Source organism: Saccostrea echinata, unplaced genomic scaffold, assembly GCF_033153115.1.
Source record: "Saccostrea echinata isolate AGI-Se365-2 ecotype Australia unplaced genomic scaffold, CSIRO_AGI_Sech_v1 ptg000041l, whole genome shotgun sequence".
Lineage (NCBI taxonomy): Eukaryota > Metazoa > Mollusca > Bivalvia > Ostreida > Ostreidae > Saccostrea > Saccostrea echinata.
Window position 1 is genome coordinate 4,643,546 of NW_026889790.1, and position 23,972 is coordinate 4,667,517.

At 33.7% G+C, this 23,972-nt stretch overlaps 1 protein-coding gene and 1 non-coding gene across 3 annotated transcripts; one reads left to right on the plus strand and one right to left on the minus strand.

The window, feature by feature from the left end:
• The first annotated feature begins 2,272 nt into the window (after positions 1 to 2,272).
• Positions 2,273 to 2,346, plus strand: Trnat-ugu (transfer RNA threonine (anticodon UGU)). The gene has a single exon. It is a non-coding gene; the product is annotated as a tRNA-Thr (tRNA).
• A 7,080-nt stretch (positions 2,347 to 9,426) lies between these two features.
• On the minus strand, positions 9,427 to 14,882 carry LOC133200963 (zinc finger protein 681-like). 2 transcript variants are annotated; one of them, XM_061336774.1, is made up of 2 exons: positions 14,784 to 14,882; positions 9,427 to 11,813 (listed from the first exon to the last, which is right to left on the minus strand). In XM_061336774.1, exon 2 carries the CDS (start codon positions 11,667 to 11,669, stop codon positions 10,122 to 10,124), a length of 1,548 nt encoding a protein of 515 aa, XP_061192758.1. In that variant the 5' UTR covers positions 11,670 to 11,813; positions 14,784 to 14,882; the 3' UTR covers positions 9,427 to 10,121. The 2 variants fall into 2 exon arrangements, with proteins under 2 accessions (XP_061192758.1, XP_061192759.1); XM_061336775.1 differs by having other exon boundaries at positions 14,731 to 14,882.
• Between the last annotated feature and the right edge of the window lie 9,090 nt (positions 14,883 to 23,972).

Consider the following 23,972-nt stretch of genomic DNA (forward strand, 5'->3'; position numbering starts at 1 on the left):
AAAAGTTTCGCTGGATTTTTAAAACATAATGTTGAGCTATACTCTATATAATTATCGACACTGCGTTGATCAAATAAACTGGAGATTTGCTGTAAGATCACCTTTATGCCACAAAAAGGAGGAAGGGGTCACTGTTTGTACATGCAATTTAAATGTACACAAAAAATATCCGTGGAACAACCCGATTTACATAAGAAAACTAGATTTCAATTGACCCTAAACAAATTTGGGCTGCCCATATCACTAGTCTAAGAAAGTTTGAAACACCGAATACGTACTATCTATCCTTGTGATTTTATATATATTTTACTTGAAGTCAGTTTTGCCATATTTATTGATACTTTCTCTCTGTAATATTATTAGCTCAAGTGAACTTTTCTGATCACATTTTGTCCGGCGTCCGTCTGTTTGTTTGTAAACTTTTCGCATTTTCGACTCCTTCTCAAGATGCACTAGGTCAATTTCAATTAAATCTGCCACAAAATATCCTTGTGTAAAGGGGATTCAATTTTGTTCAAATGAAGGGCAACGCCTTCTTCCAATTGCAAAGGTAAATAATTACGAGTTAGTGAAAAATTAATGGCATCTTTAAAAAAAAAATCTTCTCAAGAACCACTGGGCTAGAAAATAGTAAGGGTAAATAATTACGAGTTAGTGAAAAATTAATGGCATCTTTTAAAATAAATTCTTCTCAAGAACCACTGGGCTATAAATATGAAACTTAAGTGGAATCATCCTCTGGTAGTGTGCATTCAAATTTGACCAATCGTGACTTCCTGGGGTAGGGTGGAGCTAAAATGGGCGATCAAAGTTTTACATGGGAATACAAAAGAAAAACTTTTAAACATTTTCTTCTCAAAAACAGCAAAGCAATGACTGGTCATATTTATATGGAAGCATCCTCAGATAGTGTAGAATCAAGTTTGTTCAATTCATGAGCCCATGTGATAGGGTGGGGCCACAATTGGCCATCAAAGTTTTACACAGGAATATAAAAGAAAAACCTTTAAAAATCCTCTTCTCAAGAACAGCAAAGCAAAGATTGTCATATTAATATGCAAGTATCCTCATGTACTGTAGAATACAATTTGTTCAAATCATGACCCCTGGGGGTAGAATTGGGCTGCAATGGGCGATCTTTTTTTTTTTTTTTTTTTACATAGGTAGACATAGGGAAAATATCTAAAAAAAAAAAGACTTTTCAAGAACAGCAAAGCCATTATTTGTCACATAATGACATTTATTTGGAAGTATCCACATGTATTGTAGAATCAAGTTTGTTCAGGTCATAACCTGAATGTGGGGCTGCAATGGGCGATCAAAGTTTTACCTAGGAATACATAATTTTTTTAAATCTTAAGAACAGCAAAGCCATGATTGGTCATATTTATATGGAAAAATGCTCAGGTAGTATAGAATCAATTTTGTTCAAATATAGACCCCTGGGTGTAGGTTGGGGCCACTCAAAGTTTTACATAGGAATACATAGGAAAAATCTTTAAAAATCTTCTCAAGAACAGCAAAGCCATGATTAGTCATATGAATACAGAAGCATCCTCAAGTAATGTAGAATTAAATTTGTTCAAATCATGACCCCAAGAGGTATGAGGGGCCACAACAGAGGATCAAAGTTATACAAAGGAATAGAAAGAATATACATGTACAGAAGCATCCTCAGGTCGCGTAGATTCAAGTTTGTTCATGCAAATCATCCCCACTCCATTGACCCTGACCACTTTTCTATTTTAACTTTTTAATACGATTGCTACTTTTTTTTCCTAGCCAAAAATGCTCAGGTGAGCAATGTGGCTTATAAGTCTCTTGTTATCAATGTACAAAGACACTCCAAAACTCATGTCATTCTGTGAAAAATGCATTTGCGATAGTCTGTGTGCTACCTGACACAATCGATTCTGAATACAATTATACCAGTTATCTATATTTAGGGGATTATTCCTGAGAAAATCATGTTTCAAGTAGGAGAAAGGCCTAAAACTGTATTTTCTGTGTGTGAGAGAGAGAACTTATTTGGGACCTATGTTAAGATTAAATTAGGATATACTTGGATGTGATGTTAGTGTATCAACAAATGCAATATATGAAAACCTCTGACATATGACAATTTCACACTTTGCTTTGTTACATCTTTACTTTAATTAATAGATATATGTAAATGCTTCATTTTTCTTTCATCAGAAGCAAGTACTTATTTTTAATCTAGCTAGACAATAATGCTTGATAGTGTAGGAATTTAGGCTGCACGGAGGACATCGGCCTGGATAGCTCAGTGGTTAAAGCATCTGATTTGTAATGCAGGGGTCCCGGGTTCGATTCCCGGTCCAGCCATATGTTTTTCAGTATACATATATATACTGAAACGCAAAAGAAACGCAACATCCTATTTTAGGGGGAAATATTATATATAGGATATAATTTTGTATCTAAAAAGTAAGGACATCTTTAACTTTGTAAATATCGGTAATTTAACGGTTAAATGATTTTCATACCATTACCGGAAGTTAAGTTTGAGTCCGCTTAACAGAAATCAAAAATTGCATGTTTAACAAAACATTTGGCAATAATATGGGGTTTTAAAGGTTTGTATCTGTTCATCATAAGTAATGCAGCAATATTCCGAGAAATAAATTCTCCTTTCTTTTCCGTAAGCGATGCCAAGGATTCCTGAAAATGACGTTTTTGTTTTGAACATATTTTATTGACTAAATCAAAAGGATTGGAAACAAGTTCTTACAACTTACTAGTTCCTCTCCTTAAATATATTACTACATGTCATGCAATTGAAATAGTACACAGAAATATAAATTTAAAAAGTGATACAAGTGAAATATCTGTTCAATAACATAGCAAATTTAAAATCTACAGGTTTCATCAATAAATTTATGCACAGCAGCAAAAATATTTGTATTGGTTTGTAAAGGCAAATTTACATCACCCCATAATAACAAATTTGTGTCAATAGTGACCAATTCACTAAAAAAAATAGGCGGTTAAAAAGATTATTCCTAGCGTTTGGGTAATTTCTACAGGCAAAAAAGAAATGATAAACATCTTCATACTTTCCACATGAACATAAAGGACTATTAATAATATTTCGTTTGTGTAGATCATAGTTAAGTATACAATTATGTCTAAGTTTAGTATGGATTATATTTGTATAACGTTTGCCAAATGAAAAATAGATTGGGGGATTTTTTAGTTCTGTAGTTAAGTTTTTACGAAATACATTGAGTGAGATGGCTTCTCTTGTTTCTATCTTTAATAAATTCCACTGTTTCACAGCATCGGGTATAAAAGACCTTTTGTATAATTCTAATCTGCATCTTGGAGCAGTGAATTGTTCTTTATTACGGGTATTATATTTTGATATTTTTTCACGCTTGTGTGGAACAATATCATTCAAGTATTCAGGTACACAACCATTATGAATTTTGTACATAGTCGTCATTTTTGCGACATAGCGCCTAAATTTCAACGTTTCCCAGCCAGTTTCAGAGTAAAGTATTTCTCTTGACACAAAAATTGGAAGTCCTGTAACAATCCTAGCTGCAGATAGCTGAACTCTTTCAAGCTTTTCGGCATCAAGGTTAGAGCAGCCATCCCAAACAATAGAAGCGTATTCGAGCGAGGGTCTGATAAATGTGACATATAATTTTGAAAGGTGTGTCCTACCAATTTTAAACTTAAGTTTTTTTAAAAGCCCAAGTTTTTTATAAGCATTGTTTACAGTGCTATCAATGTATTCTGACCAGCTAAGGTTTTGTGACAACAATAGACCTAAGTGACGATGAACTGGGACACACTCCAGTCTGTCGCCTTTAAAAAATAATTTAGGCATAACAGAAATATTTTTCTTGTTGAAAAAAATAACTTTTGTTTTGGAAGGGTTGAATTTTAGAAGCCACTGATTTGACCAAAGTTCCAGAATATGTAAATCATGATTTAAATTATATTCAATATCAAGTATATTGTATGAAGAATTATCATCAGCAAAAAGTCTACACATTGATAACATATTTAGAGCAACATCATTTACATATATCAAAAATAAAAGTGGACCTAAAACAGAACCTTGGGGTACACCTGCAAAAATATCTAGTTTTGATGATAACAGATCCTTATACATTACTTTTTGTGACCTTTTATACAAATAACTAGAAAACCACTGAAGAAGATCACCTGATATACCGTAAGTTTGTAATTTAAAAAGAAGCCCCTTGTGCCATACTCTGTCAAAAGCTTTTGAAAGATCGCAGAAAACCATACAACATGATTTACCTTCATCAATATTTTGAACAATACTATGATATGTTTCTAGTAATTGATACACAGTGGAATGACCTGGTAAAAATCCTGCCTGATATCGATAAAACAAATTATTACAATGAAAATAATTGTACATATGTTTGAAAATAATTCTCTCCATAATTTTGCTAACACAAGATAGTAACGACACAGGTCTATAATTAGAAACTAAAGAGGGATCATCTTTTTTAAACAGGGGAATAACATGAGCGATTTTCCAAAAAGCTGGAAACGTTTTTTCTGATAAAGACCTGTTAAACAACAATGTAAGTGGTTTAGCAACTGTATAAAGAGTAGATTTTAACATTTTGTGACTAATACAGTCAGGACCTATGGCTTTGTTCACGGGAAGAATTGATATAATATCTATTACTTCTTGTTCCTCGATGACAATATTACAGAGTGTGTCACTACACAAATTGTACATGTTTGGCAATGTTTCATCTGAATCGTCAATTGTCGAAATTGAAGAAAAATACGAATTTATCGCTTCAATCTTATCGATATCTGAATAAGCAAAATGTTTTATACCGTTATCATTATTTATTTCTATTGGTGGGATTTCGTTAGACAATTTCACGTTGAATGCGTCTTTCATCAACTTCCAATATAGTTTATTATTATTTTTGCTTGAATCCTCTAAGAATGTATCTATATTGTCGTAGTAATTTGTTATCGCATATTTTTTCATATTATTTACCGAATTTCGAACCGTTCTGTATGCAGCAAAATCAGAATCTTTTTTAGTTTTGTGTGCTTTCTTACGAAGTCGGTTCCTAGTTCTCATTGTTTTCCTTAAAAGTGAGTCAAACCATGGTTTGTCACGAGGACGTATGGTTACCGTTTGTTCAGGTATACATTCACGAACACACGAAAGATATTCAGAAGTAAAGTTTTCTGATGCTATATCTACTGTATGAGCCTCGTTTATGTTCTTATTCCAATCACAGTTTTCAATTAAAGAATTTAGTTTTTCAAAGTCAGCTCTTTTATAAGCCCACACTTTTCTTTTGTAAGATCGATTATAATTTATGTTTGAAGAAAGCGATATATATGTAGCTCTGTGGTCACTTATGGAAGAGTCCATTACTAATGTACCCGATTCACGAACTTGAATGTCAACAGAAGTGCGAATTGGGTCAAGGAGCGTGCTCGACGTGTGCGTAATTCTTGTCGGTTCGATAATATTATTAACAAGGTTGTGTGTTGAAATAATTTCATGGATGATATGTGTTTGTGGAGTATTAAGAAGATCAACATTAATATCACCAACTAAAACTATTTTATCCGATTTTTCACTCATTTTGTCAATACACCATGAAAGTTTGGTCCAACAAGAGGCCCAGGGGCCACATCGCTCACCTGAGCACTATGGCTAGGAAAAAGCAGAAATCACTTCAATCTTGAAAGGTTGAAAAGTTTAAATATAAAAGTGGTTGGGGGGGGGGGGTGTCAGGAATTGAACAAATTTGAATCTACATTATCTGAGGATGCTTCCATTTAAATATGACCAATCATGGCTTTGCTGTTCTTGAGTAGAAGATTTTTAAAGATTTAACCTATGTATTCCTATGTAAAACTTTGATCACCCATTGTGGCCCCACCCGACCCACAGGGGTCATGTTTGAACAAACTTGAATGTACACTATCTAAGAATGCTTCCATATAAATATGACCAATCATGGCTTTGCTATTCTTAACAAATAGTTTTTTTTTAAAGATTTTTACTATGTGTTCCAATGTAAAACTTTGATGGCCCATTGTGGCCCCACCCGACTCCCGGGGGTCATGATTCGAGCACATTTGTATGTACACTATCTGAGGATGCTACCATATAAATATGACCAATCATGGCTTTGCTATTCTTAATAAATTGTTTTTTTTTTTTTTTAGAATTTTTACTATGTGTTCCTATGTAAAACTTTGATCGCCCATTGTGGCCCCACCCGACCCCCGGGGGTCATGATTTGAACAAATTTGAATGTACACTATCTGAGGATGCTACCATATAAATATGACCAATCATGGCTTTGCTGTTCTTGAGAAGAAGATTTTTACTATGTGTTCCTATGTAAAACTTTGATCGCCCATTGTGGCCCCACCCGACCCCCGGGGGTCATGAGTTGAATAAATTTGAATGTACACTACCTGAGGATGCTTCCATGTAAATATGAGCAATCATGGCTTTGCTGTTCTTGAGAAGAAGATTTTTAAAGATTTTTCCTATATATTCCTATGTAAAACTTTGATCGCCCATTGTGGTCCCACCCGACCCCCGGGGGTCATGAGTTGAACAAACTTGAATCTACACTACCTGAGGATGCTACCATATAAATATGACCAATGATGGCTTTGTTGTTCTTGAGAAGAAGATTTTTAAAGACTTTTCCTATATATTCCTATGTAAAACTTTGATCGCCCATTGTGGCCCCACCCGACCCCCGGGGGTCATGATTTGAACAAATTTGAATCTACACAACCTGAGGATGCTTCCATGTAAATATGACCAATCATGGCTTTGCTGTTCTTGAGAAGAAGATTTTTAAAGATTTTTCCTATATATTCCTATGTAAAACTTTGATCGCCCATTGTGGCCCCACCCTACCACCGGGGGTCATGATTTGAACAAACTTGAATCTACACTACCTGAGGATGCTTCCAAGTAAATATGACCAATCATGGCTTTGCTGTTCTTGAGAAGAAGATTTTTGAAGATTTTTCCTATATATTCCTATGTAAAACTTTGATCACCCATTGTGGCCCCACCCGACCCCCGGGGGTCATGATTTGAACAAACTTGAATGTACACTATCTGAGGATGCTACCATATAAATATGACCAAGTATGGCTTTGCTGTTCTTGAGAAGAAGATTTTTAAAGATTTTTCCTGTATATTTCCTATGTAAAACTTTGATCGCCCATTGTGGCCCAACCCTACCGCCGGGGGTCATGATTTGAACAAACTTGAATCTACACTACCTGAGGATGCTTCCACATAAGTTTCATGTTTTCAAGCACAGTGGTTCTTGAGAAGAAGATTTTTTAATGATGCCATTAATTTTTCACGAATTCTTAATTATCTCCCCTTGGAAGAGGGCGTGGCCCTTCATTTGAACAAACTTGAATCCCCTTTACCCAAGGATACTTTGTGGCAAGTTTGATTGAAATTGGCCCAGTGGTTCTTGAGAAGAAGTCGAAAATGTGAAAAGTTTACAGACGGACAGACGGACAGACGGACTACAGACAAAATGTGATCAGAAAAGCTCACTTGAGCCTTCGGCTCAGGTGAGCTAAAAACCACTATCAGAGTTCGGAGGACGATATACACAGCATGAAAAGATTTTAGAGGTATGGTTATCAATTTCGATACATATACATTCAATGTTAGAGGGTTCAAAATCATGGCGTCTAATAACACGTATTTGGTTAGAGAAATAAATCATGACACCTCCCCCGAAACAGTTCCTATCTTTTCTTATTATATTACAAAATCCATCCAAATATAAGTCTTCATTATTTACGGTATTGTCAAGATGGGTTTCTGTAAAACATAAAAGATCGAAGTCGTGAACGAAAGAGTTTAAATGACCTAGTTTGTGTCGAATACTTCGGATATTAAGGTGTAGAATGTCAAGGACATTTTCAATAACAGGGCCCGGATTGACCTCAATGTCACCACATGCCAATAGAAAATATGTGAAAAATTGTAAATAAAAGTTGATGTACACAGATTTTAGTGTAATGGATGTCAAGCACTGAGTGAGTATTCTAAAAACATTTTTCATTAGTTGCAATATACATGCGCATGAAAAAAACAACCATAAACATGTTTTTGATGTACCTCTGCCAGATAAATAGAAAAGACCAATTGCAGCACGATATTGTTCGATTGAGTTACCCATTATCTATGACGTAAATGACGTAAATACGCATTTCCATTGCTCTATCTGGAAAATCTCAAAATAAAGGTGATGGAGAGTTGCAGATGCAAATATGCACTACATCACGCCTCAAAAGGCTCTTACGTATCATTAGCATGAATGACAGTCCTTGGACCGAAAGTCCAAGGGTTACTACACTGCGCTAGGCTAGAGAAAATTCGACATTATCATCTGAAAAACGGGCATTTAAAAATGGCAAAAAATATTTCTTTCGCTCAGATCTCGAGATAGATAAACTTATTGCATCGTAGAAATCAAGCTGCAGTTGTTGTGTATGGCTGTCTTGCACGCTGTAATTTAATGGCCGGGGTGGGGGGTGTTTTAACAGTCATGTGTTACTTTCTAAAGTTAAAAGATAATCATTTAACATTTTTATCAAATCTCTGATGTTTTTAAATCGTGTTTTACCTTACTGTATTCATTTTTGAAAGTCAAATGGATAAAGAATTCAAATATTTATAGTTTACTGCTTGTTGCGTTTGTTTTGCGTTTCAGTATATATATATATATATATATATATATATATATATATATATATATATATATATATATATATATATATATATATATATTATTAACTCATTCCTCCTTTCCATACTACAATAGTAATAGCTGCTAATACATTTGATCTAATAAGACATATATATACTCTATACATGATCATCATATTCAAAAATGGCAGTTATGCTGTAATCATTTACAAAAATGGCTGTTTTTAAAACTCTAATGTAGAATTACTGAATTTTTATACCAAGCTTAAATGAGAAAATCTAAATGTCAAATTTATGCAGGTATTCATTGAAATCACATGGATTCTCAAATCTTATGACCAAGTGACAAAACCCATCATGCTGTTAGTCTTTACACAACTTCTAAATATAGATTTTAAAAATATTGAACAAAGCAATTTTATAATTAGCTTTTATCATTCATTCATTTGCATACTGGGCATCTCGGAAATCCCATTGTACTCATCAGTAGTTCTTTAGTGGATAGAATTTCTTTCGAAATCAACACTTAATGCAGAAAGAAGATTTGAGAATCCATGTGATTTCAACGAATACCTGCATAAATTTGACATTTAGATTTTCTCATTTAAGCTTGGTATAAAAATTCAGTAATTCTTTCGAAATCAACACTTAATGCAGAAAGAAGGACCACAGACTAGAAATATTTTATTTTTGTCCCAACCTTATACAACTCTTTAATTATTCCATTTAAAAATAAACAAGTGAACAGACATATAACATGTATGCAGTTCAGGTAAGCTAAACAAAATCTTTTTCAAGTATGTCAAATACACACTGCCAACAAAAACTTGGCATACAGTTTAAAACTGTGTCTCACCAAATTCTCTAGTGTGAAGAAACTGAAGGAAAGGTCTGGACATTCAATAACAAATAATACTGAATAATGGACAGATAGGATTATTATTAGCTTTTACATTATGCTTTAGTGTTTGTTGAAAAGCTCCATATTTATTTTGCCCAAGTGTGGAATTAATGATGTCATCCTGTCCACTTCTCTATATAATTATCTTGCAATTAAAAACAACATGAGAAAGAATCTCTTTTTTATGCTTTTTGTAAAGGTGAAATTTAATTAAGACATAATTAGGGAAAACTAGTCCATATACATGTAGCTGAACTGGTAGTGAAATCACATCTTTGAAAAGTATGAACACTGCCAATGCTTATTGAGACATCATTATTCTTAACTACACAAAGAAAGTAAGCAATTACTACATATATAATTATGTATTTTACATATTAAACTAAAAAAGTGACAAGGCTGACAGGAAGTGGATAATTTGGAATTGATTAGTGTTTGAATTGATTCTTGCATTACCTTGAAGAATCAGAGAAATGTTTGTTCACCAGCATCAAAAGACTTTGCAGAATCAGCTGACAGGATCTGGTCATTCACTGTTTGCTTCATCATTCCCATAGGATGATCACTGGAATCAGTTGACAGGATCTGGTCATTCACTGTTTGCTTCATCATTCCCATAGGATGATCACTGGAATCAGTTGACAGGATCTGGTCATTCTCTGTTTGCCTAATCATTCCCATAGGATGATCACTGGAATCAGTTGACAGGATCTGGTCATTCTCTGTTTGCCTAATCATTCCCATAGGATGAACACTGGAATCAGTTGACAGGATCTGGTCATTCACTGTTTGCTTCATCATTCTCATAGGATGATCACTGGAATCAGTTGACAGGATCTGGTCATTCACTGTTTGCTTCATCATTCCCATAGGATGATCACTGGAATCAGCTGACAGGGTCTGTTCATTTTCTCTTTGCTTCTTCACTCTCTTAGGATGGTCACTGTGTGTTTTCATGTGTTGCTTTTTGTTTTGGTTTTGAACAAATGCTTTGCCACAGATCTCACACTTGTAAGGCTTCTGGCCTGTGTGTATCATCATGTGTGTGTTAAGGTATTGTAGCTGATTAAAGGCCTTCCCGCAATCCTCACAAACAAATGGCTTGTCACCTGTATGAATCATCATATGGCGTTCCACGTTAGAACGGTTTTTAAACCTTTTCCCACAGACTTTACAAATCGGTTCACCACTTCTTAAATGTCCCTTTTCATGCCTCTGGAGTTTTTCTTCAGTTGTGAAACCCTTGTTACAAATGTCACAGTGTGCAATGATTTTTTCTTCATGCTTTTTCATATGATTTTGGTAAATGCTTTTAGTTTTGAAATCTCGAAAACAGCGTTCACATCTGTATGAAGATCCATCCTGATGCCTCTCTATGTGTTTTTTTAAATTACTTTTTTGAGCAAAAGCTCTGCCACAAATATCGCATATGTGTGACTTTTCCCCCCTGTGCAATTGCAGGTGCACAGTTAAAGCTGCATTTTGAACGAAACGTTTTCCACATTCATCGCATTGAAATGGCTTTTCTCCTGTGTGTGTGACCATGTGATTCTTCAGGGCTGTACCCTGATAAAAACCTTTGCCACAAACCTCACAAATAAAATTTTTCTCTCCAGTGTGAATTTTTTCATGACGCCTAAGATGTGACAACCGTCCAAATACTTTTCCACATTCATGACAGCGATAACTTTTCTTTAGATGACTTTGAGTTGAGATGAAGCGTTTCATCTTCAGACTTGACCTCTGACCTTCCTTGCTATCTTCACTACTTCCTTCACTTTGAGGACTGGGAGGTAAAGTACTTTTATCCCATTCATCACTGGAGTAATCAATCTTTTCCACTTTAAGACCGGGATCAGAGTCAGGATTTTCCTCCTTCACATGATTAACATCTCCTTTATCTTTATTATTTTTCTTAGTGTGACTTTCTTCGTGATACTTGAGATACACCAGCTTTCTAAATTGTTTTCCACAGTTATTACAAGTGAATTTACCAATGCTTCCTTCTGCCATTCTTCAGTTTCTTTCCAAGTAAAATGGAACAGATTTTTAGAAGTTTAGAGTGCCAAAGCTGTTACAAACTTTTCCTCTTGCTTTTTTTTTATGTCAGTTCAAGGTATACATCACAGTCTCCATGCTTAAGCTACGCTTCTTTTCCTTAAAAAAAATACAAATGTAGAGTTTAAAATCCTTAAAAACAAAACATTCTAAAAATCTATTCAATGTGTATGTGTTTTGATATATAATATTTTGTGGTACATAATTTGAAAATTTAACATGTTTAAGGAAGATAATTCTATAAAAGGAATGGAAAAATGTATATGTATTGGGCTGTGGATCCAAATCCTAGATCAGAGATGCCATGTGGATGTAAAGTTCTGTGACACAGAGCTGTGATGCTGGTAACCAAGGCTACAAAGGTACAGGGGGTTCAACTACGTTTCATCAGAGATGCAAATAACAGAGATTCACAACTGTTTATAGTCTCACAACACCTTGCTTACTTTTTTCCAATCCTGCACTGTTCAAGTCATAAAAATCTTGAGAATTGTCAAGTCTAAAGAACTTAAACATTTAAATTCAATTCAACATATTTTTCAAAATTAAATAATGTTGTAAGTTTCTTTATATGATAACAAATGAGGAATCTAAAGGAGGTGACCTGCAGTCAGCCATGTCTCTGAGATTTCACCAACTTTTGATCCGACAATGATCTCTTAAATTTTCCTTGTTTGGTTTTTTTAAATAAACTGTAAAACATTGTATAGATTTAAAACTTTTTTAAAAATTATGCACCCTTATACATGTTTTAAAAATTAATTACAATTTAAGTATAACATAACTGAATAAGAGCAAAAAACATGTTTTGGAATAAAAATAATGCCAGGAGTGAGGACTATCATGTATTTTAGTAAATAAACATTAATGACGGAGTTGCAAATCTCTGTTATTTATGTCTATGATTACACAGGTGCCATTCTTTTCAAGAAGTAGGTACTAAAAATATTTCATACTTTTTCTCATTTTGGCTGGCTAGGTAAATTTCTTGTCTTCACAGTAAAAATTCATTTTATCAAGTTCAGTACAATCACTTCATTTAGCTACTCAGCTTAAATTACTTTCATAGCTTTATTTATATATCTGAATAGTTAATTTTGCTACAGTAACTAAATCATACAAATTTTTTAAATGAGCATTTTTTTTTCAGGATGTACAAAAAAATCTGCACTTTGATGCAGTATGCTTCATCCAACCATGAGCATGATGAACTGATCTGAAAACAATTTCCGAAAAAAAATCACCCTTGAAAATGTTTTTCCTTCAGCACAATTGCAATCAAAGTTTTAAAATTTTAGGTGCTATATATAACAGTTCATTTGTGTCAAAACAGTTATTTCTTGAATGAACTAACAAAGAAGATCAGTTTTGGTCAATTTGATAATTGACTGATAATAATGCAGCAAAATGTGAAGTAGTCATATGTAACATATTGGGCCGTGGATATCAGACTGGATAGCTCAGAAGGTAGAACACCTGACTAGTGATGCCGGGGTCCCAGGTTCAATTCCCAGTCCAGCCATATATTTTCTCATTTCCAGTTACAGAATTGATGCCGTTGACCACCCCTGGACTCGCAGGTGAAAGTCCTGCCAGGTGCATATACAAACTTGGGTTGTGTCTTTGAGGATGAAGACAATTCAAGGAGGGAGGAATGTGATGGTTTGGGCCATGGATATCGGCTTGGATAGCTCAGTCGGTAGAGCACCTAACTAGTGATGCAGGGGTCCCAGGTTAAATTTCCGCCCCAGTCATTTTCTCATTTACTGTTACAAATATTTATCCATACCTTACCACACACAAGGTGGTGTAAAGGAAATATACTTTTTCCTTTAAATTGATCAAAAGCAGCAATGTTTAAACTACGTTTGCACTGGGGTGCTTTTTTTTTTTTAAAACTCCACAGTACAAATATTAGTATTCACACTCATATTTGTAATAGGAGTAAACTTTAGAACACCATTTTCATTAGTGGTTCTAGAATATTTTTTTGTACACTCTCCTATAATTTCATGTTTATTATTTCCCAGGTTCTTATTTTGATTTGAGATTCTGCTTGGTCTTATTTCCGAACTTATTTGTACCTTAATTCAACACCTCATGTCAGTCGTAATGAACACACCAGTTCCAACAAACAACAAAATTTATTAACCTTTGTATAGACAAACAAAAAAATATAGTATAAAAAAAATAACAACTGTAAATTCCTGCCTTGTCAAAAAAAATCCCAACAACCGTATAAAAATCACCCCCCAACCTAGCGTACGGAAACGCTAGCCCAACCTAGCCGGGGGAAAAGGCCTAGGGTAATTTAGAAAAACCCCTTATTTATTTAAGAATACCTTAAAACCTATCTCCTAGCTTTTAGAATTATGGCCTAATAAATTTAACAGGAGCAATAGACGACGACAATTTAGTCAAAATGCCTAATATCTTAACATAATTTCTAAGGGTGCAACCTGTTAAATACCTAATAAACCTTTATTAAAGTGAGAGAACTTACAGCAAGTTAATGCTTTCCAAGATTCCCCACGTGTCTAACAGTTACACGGGTTTATATACTCTTTGGAAACAATAGAATCTTTAACTTGAAATCTAGTGAATACACCCCAAGGGTATGAACTTTGACTGAAATTAGTAACACCCAAAAGGTTAACTTCCGTATTGATAGCCAATGAGAATTTAGATCATCAAATATAAACATTTACCCGTAAGATTTGATGGAAGCAACACGTGCTGAGAAGGTTTGTAAATATAAACAAAATAATATGGGGGATAAGGCATTATAACAATATATATATGCATGAAAATATTAATAATGACATTACATTGAAAATACAAGGCATAAATGCATATAACAAAATTCATTTCTGCTACATATTCTTTGTCTTATTAAAGTTAATGTAAACCTATCAAAAATTGCATTAAAATGGCTAGATGAAGCCACTTCAAGCAGCAAAATAAAGCTACATAGGTAAATCAAGCTAAATAGCTAAATGCAGTGATTGTACTTTACCTGGTTATTTCATAGTTCGAATCTCTATTTCGTCTGTTGCAAGTTTTACTTACTAATAGTATCTCCAGGTTGTGAAAATCGATTCTGCAATACCTAAACATATACAAAAATAATTGAAATGGATTTTCTAATTTCGTCTTGTTTTAAATCTCTGTTAAATGCATTGTTTAAAAAACATGCCTCATGGGGTTTTTTTTGGTCCAGTGTGTCAAAGCCGGAAAATAATAATGCGTGCTAAAACCTTTAAAAAAAATGTCGATAGTCTTTGGATTTCCGGAAAACTTGATAATCATCAGTGTTCATGCAACACATTTCATTTGATCGAAATGTATCACCAGCATGTAATCCTTGAAGTTAAAGAAGAAAAAGAGTATTATCTTCAAATTGCTTCATTGTCAGAAGGTCCACTTAAAAATTAAAAGGTGTTTTTAAAATTGTTCTTGTTCATGTTTTTGTTCATAAGAAAAACATAAATCTACACTGTGCTGTACTGTCACATTTAGGAATGTTACGTCTAATGTGGATTAAATTTCAGATAAAGAAATGTGTACAAAAACCTTATACTAAGATTCCAAGACAAAAGTTAAGGTCAAAGCAGACTGTGTAAAAAGGTCAGAGTTCGTTATCAATGATCGAGGACTTTTTGTAGAATCCCAGTCTGTATTTACTAGACTAAGTATTATTAGTTACATAGTTTTTTAGTGACAGGGTACGGGATGATACCTGGTTAGTAAATTTCATACCTGGCGAGGCGAAGCCGAGCCAGGTATGAAATTTACTAACCAGGTATCATCCCGTACCCTGTCACTAAAAAACTATGTAACGAATTTACCCCACCGATAAAATATTTATGCATTGTCTGTGGTTTGTAGAATTGTTTTCCTCACTCTATATATGTTTCATCACTCATACAATGCCTATTATGACGTCACGTTTGTGACGTAATGTTGTTTTGAGATTGTTTTGTGCTGTTATAACGTACTGAAAGTTTTGAAGACTTTCAGTAAAGGAAAAAAAGGTTCCATCTTCGTTACTTACATTAGTTTACTGTAACATTGTCAACAGACACTCGGCAAATCGCGTGAACTCGAGTTGTTCTAACGTTACAAAAGAACGATAACTCCGTATCGACCATGTATTGATTTTCAAGCGACTAGGTATAAGTAATACACCCCCTTCACCTGACAGACTTCAACCAATCGTAAGCCAGGATTTCATCAAAAAATTAACAGAGGTGGGGTAAACATGTATCTTCTGTCCTTTAACCAGTAGGGCTAATACGTTATCCAAAGAGTGCCCTGGAGTTTCAGTGTGAATTTAACATTTACAGTAAGAGAGAACCACAAGAATTACCCAGGATTACACGTAGAGACAATTATACTTAAATTGATAAAAGTATACTTTCAAAGTCGAATTATTTTATTAAATTAAAAAAAAAGGTTTTAGTTGGGAGATTTATTTATGAATTAAACACGTATATCAGCTCATAAATTGATGAATGAGGTTGGGTAAATATTCAAGTGTTCCGAGGATTGAACGAATCTATGACACAATTAGTGCAATTCTGGTTTAATAGGAGATAAGATTTTTTTTTTGAATGTCAGAAAAAGCTTAATTTCGCTACACTCGATGATGAAAAAAATCTACAAATAATAAAATTATCTTTTTTTTTTTTTTTTTAGCAAAACAAGAGATCCATTGGTCACAACCCTCATTTGATTAATCTTAGCCTTTCCGTCCTTAATTAAAAAGCTCCCCTCTCTTTATTCCCATGAAAAAGTGTGGCCCCACTCTACCTCTCATGGATTTCTGAATCCAAAGAACAAACGATACATTGATCAATATGACTGTCATGGTCTTGCTGTTTTGGAGAAATTCTTTCCCCTGTATTCATGCAATATATAAAATTTGATCCCCTATCTTAGCCCAACACCGAAATCCGTAATTTTCAAATCTACACAATTTGAGAATGTTTGCAAATGAAAGCGTCTTTTGTCGTTCCATGGAATTCGAAGAATTTTTTTTTTTATTTTTATACATTAACATGTTTTTCAGTTTTGTGTGAGGAATTGGTGTGTAAATCATACAGACTTGTCACGTAGGCATATTTTTCATGAAGCGCTAGCTATCTGTGCCAGTCTGTGTGATTTGCACAACAATAATTCACACTAAAATTAAAAACATTCCTTGTATTTACATTTCACATGTTTAAATGCACCAAAAATATACTCATGTTTGAATTTCTCGCTGCCCTATATCGTCATATTTTTATTACAGGCAGTTGAAAATTTGACTTAAGGTATTTAATGTATAATGAAGAGATTTCAAACAATTTTGAATAATTTTAAACTAGTTAAAAATGCCTTGCTAGATAGCGATGAAAGTGAAGTGAACCAAATTCACTTTTTTTTATTTTTATTTTTTTTTTATTTTTTAAAGTCTTTTTTATTTAAATATTTTGGATTTCCAACGTTTCGGCTTGAGCATCACTGAAGAGACATAATTTGTCGAAATGCGCATCTGGTGCATCAAAATTGGTACCGTATATGTTTACATGACTGATAACAAACGTCTTTCAAAATCCATGATAATAATGGATCTTTTCTAAAGTAAGTCCAGCTTCTTCAGTCGCTGGAGTGGGTACAACTGGCGTCAGACTGTGTGAGAAAGATGTTTGACCAAAAACATCATTCTTAATGTATTATCTTAATCTATTACAACTTAAACTTACTATGAAATTTTGTAAGGACATATATTTGTTGTGTTTAATTTATTTAAAACAAAGTAAATGTAAGCTCGACAATCTGTGACAATTATCCTAACCTTTCATTTCAGTCAATTTTCAGAAAATAAAGCTTAAATTGCAAAAAAGTCATTGAAGCACTTTGTCATGTATATGTGTACACTTGAAAAGAAGTTGTATGGTCACTGCATGTAATGAAATACAATGAAAAATTCAAGTACAGGGATCACCATGTCATATGTTTTTTATGATCCAAGATATGTATGGTGTATTCAAAGATTTAGATAATGATATATCTAATAAAATCCTGTTATTTAAGGAGTAGAATAAGTTCTTTAATGTTATTTTAGCACTAAATTTCCACATATGTTCGAAATATATCCTGGAAGTTTGGTATATATAGATGTTCACAGATACCCAGCAGATTGGTGCAGGAAAGAACACAACTAGGATATGCATTTACTTGTGAAACACGTAGTCATATTTTGGCTGTTTGTAACAGGTGAGTATAATTTAATCTTAGATTACTAAAGCAGGTTTAACAATGACTTCTAAAAAAACTCAAAAGAGCTTTAGAAAAATTTAAAATATCAAAGTTTTTTATATGACTTTTCTGCGTTTATACAAATATTCCTCACGATAAATCAAAGAGCAGCCTTTTTGACATCATAAACAGCAGCTTCCTAAATGAAATATGAAGTTAACGAACAGTAAAGCTCAAATATCCAATAAAAAATACAAATCGGGAGCAGAGCAAACACGGACCTCTAAAAACATCGGAGGTGAAGTGCCATGGAGGAGGAAGCATCCCCTGCCGACCGATCAGACCTGCCATGTGCTCCGTGTCATGATCGGACAAAAAGAAAAATCCGTGGACAATGGAACTCGTAAATTTTCATATCCTGCGATTGGTCATCTACAAAATTACTCTGTTAAAATAATTCTGATTCTACATACAACTATTCTGAAGTTGATATGTAAAAGATGCTTAAGATGAAATGAGAAAATAAAATTAAACGATTTTCAATTAGTTTACTTTTAAAGAAATGAATCGTTTTACTCACTTTAAAACAATTGCAATCATTCGTCTCATTCTTATTATTTATTTCTTTATTTTGAAAAAAGTATCGTTTCTTGCAGCCTCCTGTTGTGAGAATGATGGCGAATGTGACCGAAAGGTTGACTGTCCAGAAGGTCAGGTGGAAGCTTGCTCATACAGACAGTGTACATGCAAAGTGGGGACGAGTAAGTGTTTTGCAGATTAACAATCAAACACGATTTCCATTTACAGTGAAATGAACAACTATCTGTGGTGGACACGTCAAAATCAAACCAGTATAGAATGTTTGTTTTAAGGAGGTTGGATCTTGACATCGAATTTTTTCAAGTATAATTTTAGTTTCTGCACAGACAGCTTAATTAAAAATCAAAAACAACAATTGGGGTCAGTATGCTTTTTTTTGCGCTACAGTGCATTTAATATGACCTTTTAGCACTGTAAATGCGTCTGACACTAAAATAACTTTTTCGAAGTTTTTCCTCCAATATTTTTTATCCAAAAAAACATGGTACCAAATACAGACTAATTCTCTCTTAAACAAACACATTAAAAACTGTGACAAAGAAAAAGTTTCAAATTACTCTGCATAGTCAATTACTTGACCTTTCTGCACTCACACAGAGTCATTTTTCTGATATAAATAATTTTTATTCGTTATTTTTAAGTCTTTAGCTTTTACTGAATTTAAGCAGAATGGCCAAAGTTATCTTACATATTCAGAAAAGGAAATTAAAGGTGGAGGTCCGTCATGGAAATATTTAGGTATTACCATAAAAGTGTTAATTTTAAGGTAAAAGCTGGCAGATTTTTTTCTGGGCTTTCACAATTTATTTGCTATAAATTGTCACAATATCATAAGAATCCATACTTAACAGTACTGAGAATACCTCGAAAAAAATTATCATTTTCTGCTAAAAAAAAAAAAGAGATGATAAAATTCATATTTAATTCAATATATTATTCGCGACCAGCATATTAAAACATTTCACTGCACAAAATAACTGTGTGCAGTTTGCATTGAAAAGAAGAATCCAAACTTAACAGTACTGTAAATAAATTGAATGAGAAAAAAATGATCATTTTCTGCCTAAAAAAAACCTGCCGCCACAAAATATAGTTTTCCCAACTTGATGATTTAGCATTGAATGTAATCGTGGTTTTTTTAATTGGAGATAGTATAATTGGCATTTTAGAATCCAAATTTATTGCAAGAACAAAAATTTGATGCAGAAATTTAGAAGAAAGAAAATCTATCCAAAAGCTCAGGATCGAACCTCCTTAAGTTTAGTGCTCACAAAAAATTAGAAGTAAAATCTAATCAACCTAATCGGGGAAGATTAGGAATTTTCTTTTGAAAAACAAATAAATGTGAATCAATATATGATAAATTCACAGTGTGTTTTTAATTCAGAATGTCTTTTTGATTATGGCTGCGAAGATGACTGCAGCTCAGACCAAACTCCGGACTGTCGCGGATTTTAATGTTATTGCCATAATGTTTAAGAACAAATAAAGAAGACAAACGTTTAACATTATATAAATAGTGCACGTTTTTGAGGGTAACAGTTGAAATTGACACCCCAAGGAAAACCATTGTCAACCGACGCGTCAGCGGAGGTTGACAATGGTTTTCCGAGGGGTGTCAATTTCAACTGTTACCCTCAAAAACGTGCACTATTTATTTTATTATACTGAATGTCTTATTGATTTCGGATGTCAAAAGAAAAATTCGGAGATCGTTGAGTTCACGCTTAGAAAGCTTTCAGACTCCCCTCTTCTATTTTTCTCAATAAGAAAGCTTCGGAAAAGATTTACCAACCTTTTTATTGTTTGTTTGCTACTCAAAAAGTCCTTTATCGTCTAAAGTTTGCATTCGCAAGGATGTTTCGTCTGTCGTTTGTTGTTTTCAAGTAAGCTACATCGGACGCAAGCTTTTATTGACGTCGTTTATTCGGCTTCTTTCAAACGCACAACTGACGCTTTGAGAATTCTACAGTGAACCGTACGCGCATGATTTGAACGCATGTGATATTTTCGTAATGTTACCCGTTGTTAAGTGTGTTGCTAACGCTGAGGGTAACATTACGGATTGTTAAATGCGTGTAAACCAATCAGATATTAGTATTTAACATGAAAGTATAATAAAACTGATTAATTGATGAATGAAATATGGAGATAACGAACAGTATTCAAGCTCGAAGTCCATTTCGACAATACAAATTGGGAGCAGAGCAAACACAGACCTCCAAAAACATAGAGTGCCATGGAGGAGTGAGCATCCCCTGCCGATCGGTCACACCCGCCGTGTGCTCCTTGTCATTCAGTATGTAAATAATGACCTAACAATTAGTATGAAAAACACCAGTCTACATTTGACTTAATGAATACTACAGCAATGATATATTGTATTTGATGACAAGGTCATTGTATAAAACTTGAGAAATGATGACTTCAAACGAAAATGTTGATATCCTTGCTTAATCAACTTTTTTTCAATAGCTTGCCTCGTTTTAGAAACTTTTTATACTAGAACATGCTCGTCCATATCGAATTAACTGGGAGACAAAACCCCCATATGCAGGTGATAAGGGTATATTGCTACATAAGTAAGGGAAGTTGACGATTGAAAAATTGAAGTCTTCACGTTTATCATATAGCTTTGTTGTAAAGTTACCATAAAAGTATTTTTCTAGTAAAATATCCAAAAATGAAACAGATGTGTCAGACTCTTGTCTGTTACATGTTACCTCTTTCTTTGTCTTTGGAAAGATTTCGACAGTTTGAAAAAGAAGACTTTCATATTAAATACTTTGTATGAAATATGGAGAAAACGAATAGTTATCAAGCCCAAATAGTCCAATGAAACAATACATATCGGGAACAGAGCAAAATACATAATTATAGCAGCTAAAATATTTCGGGTAAAGAAAGGTTACTTTTCTTTTTCTTTTTTTTTTTTGTAACAATTCTCTTTCTATGATTTCTTGGACTTCTGAATAACAAAATCTATAGAGTTTTGCTCTAACACCAGACCCCTCAGCCCACAGGAGCTATAAATAGAAGATCTCACTTGTTCATCATAAGAACGCACTTTCTTTGCTAAAAACACATGGAAAGAGCCCCTGATTTGTATTTTTTCTATGGACTTTTGAGCTTGATTACTGTTCGTTTTTTCCATATTTGTTTAAAGAATAAATGCATTTTCACAATATGATAAAAAGTGCCCCTTTCTTAGTAATCCCAGATGATAAGGCCATGCATTTCGTAAATTTGGTAGAAGGCGATATGCTTATTATAGTCATGCCAACAGTTTCATTTCTTGATGTCTAAAGTAATGAACAAGATTTTTGAAGTTTGCATTCATTTAAAGGTTTTGGTCACAACCTTCAGGCCCCGAAGGCTGGAGGAGGGGGGGGGGCTATATTAATGATATAGGTGACGATAAGGAATAGATATCGATCTTTAGAAAAAAACTACAAATAATTATACATGTCTGTGACCAGGACATAATATAAATATAGCAAATCAAAGTGTCAAAGTTATCACTATAGTTAATCAAAGTTTTCACCATGATAGTAAATCAAAGTTTTCATAGTGATCACTATTGTAAATCAAAGTGTCAAAGTTATCGCTATAGTAAATCAAAGTTTACATAGTGTCAAAGTTATCACTATAGTTAACTATAGTAAACAATAGTTAAGTATTGTATTTTTTGTTAGGGATTCCCGCCACCCAATGTATTGATCAGGTAGATGGAGTAATCCATAGCCAAATTTAGTGTAAAAACAAAGGCCTAACAATTGGTATGAAATATGTGAGTCAAAATACGAGACAATAAAAGGTTGTCTTTACTGACAAGGTCATTGTAACAATGATTGTAACAGGTCAGGTAATTTCGTTATTTACGAAATGCTGAGTTTTTTTTAAATCTCTGCAACATCAATGTTTTTGTCAGTAGCCTGTCTTGGTTTAAAAATTAGTCCTAATCAGAGCATGCTCATGAGTATCGAATCAGTGGAGAGAGACATAAACATATAAGAAGGTAATAGTTGGATATTACTACATATACATGTATACATAAATAAGGAAAGTTGACTATAGAAAATCTGAAGTCGTCTTGTTTTTCATACGGTTTAGTATTTACTAGGTCTTTTTCGTCTCTAGTCAGTAAAAAATCAAAATATGAAACAGATGTGAAAGATTCTGTGGTGTCTTTTATTTCAAGTTTATCTGGATATCACAAGTCGGCATTTGTTTGGAAGTAATTATTGTTACTGGATAAGACGTTATATATGTTTATGTCGATCTGAAGGTCCCAGCAACTGTTTTCTTCTTCTCACGAAAAGTCTTTTTGAAAATAAATTCTGCTTCATGGGAATACAAAAATATGAGCACAATTAGTGCCCAGATTATTGGATAGACCTTGTCTCCGAACACAACGTAGATGTTGTCAATGAGAAACTCCAGCATCTTTTTAATATCAACCTCAAAGTACTTTTGTGCAGAATCAGAGTGATTTTTGCAAAATAATTTTGTAAATGACCTGTCACAAGATATGAAAAACCCTGAATTCTATTTGTATTGAAAGAGAAGTTATCTCTGATATCGAAATGCCCTTTTTTAATTTATCTAAGGAAAGTTGTATAAAGGATCGAAAAGTCATACATTTTGATAATACTGACGTTTGAAAAATTTTATCATTTTTTCTATAAAAGTTCTTTAGAGTCTTTGAGAATCCACATTTGATTTACAGCTGTAGGACAGTATGTCTGAAGTTCCTCCTTTACATCGGTTAATATTTTATGTAAGGAGTAAAGACAGTAGCTCGGTAGAGCATTTGTTATACCCTGCAATATATCTTTTTAAGGATCTTTATGAAGTTTAGGAATCCAGTATAGGTATAACAGATCGAACTCCCTTTATGGCGTGGCATAGCCCTGTTTTTCATGAGAAAAGTTTTGAAAATTTTCCCTTCATAATCCAATGCAACACTTTGATCCCCAATTCTAGTCTTACTCTACCCCCGGGGCCATAATTTAAAGAAACTTCAATTTACACCTATCTTGAAGCTTTTACATAAGTTTAATCTTTTCTAGTTTTTCTGGAAATGTTTAAATATCCCCAGCATTTTGTCACCATATCCTTGTCACATTATGTATTTTCCCTTGAAACAGGACGTTGTCATTCGGCCCTTTATTAGAACAAACTTGAATTCCTTTACCCATGGATGCTTTGAGCAGGTTTTGTTGAATTTGGCTAGTGGTTCTGGAGTGGTTTTTAAATGGTTTACTGTAGAATCATCATCTTCGTAGAGGTTCAGTGAGTATTTTTTTTTCACCCTTACCAACGAAGTTATATTTTCACGAACATAAATTTGGAAGTGTATCGGTTCATTTCAAATATTCTGTTTATACGGGTTACACACGAAATTACGTTCAT

What these genes read in the sequence shown, in the direction of transcription:
- LOC133200963 (XM_061336774.1), bottom strand. Translation starts at nt 11,669, where the DNA reads ATGGCAGAAGGAAGCATTGGTAAATTCACTTGTAATAACTGTGGAAAA.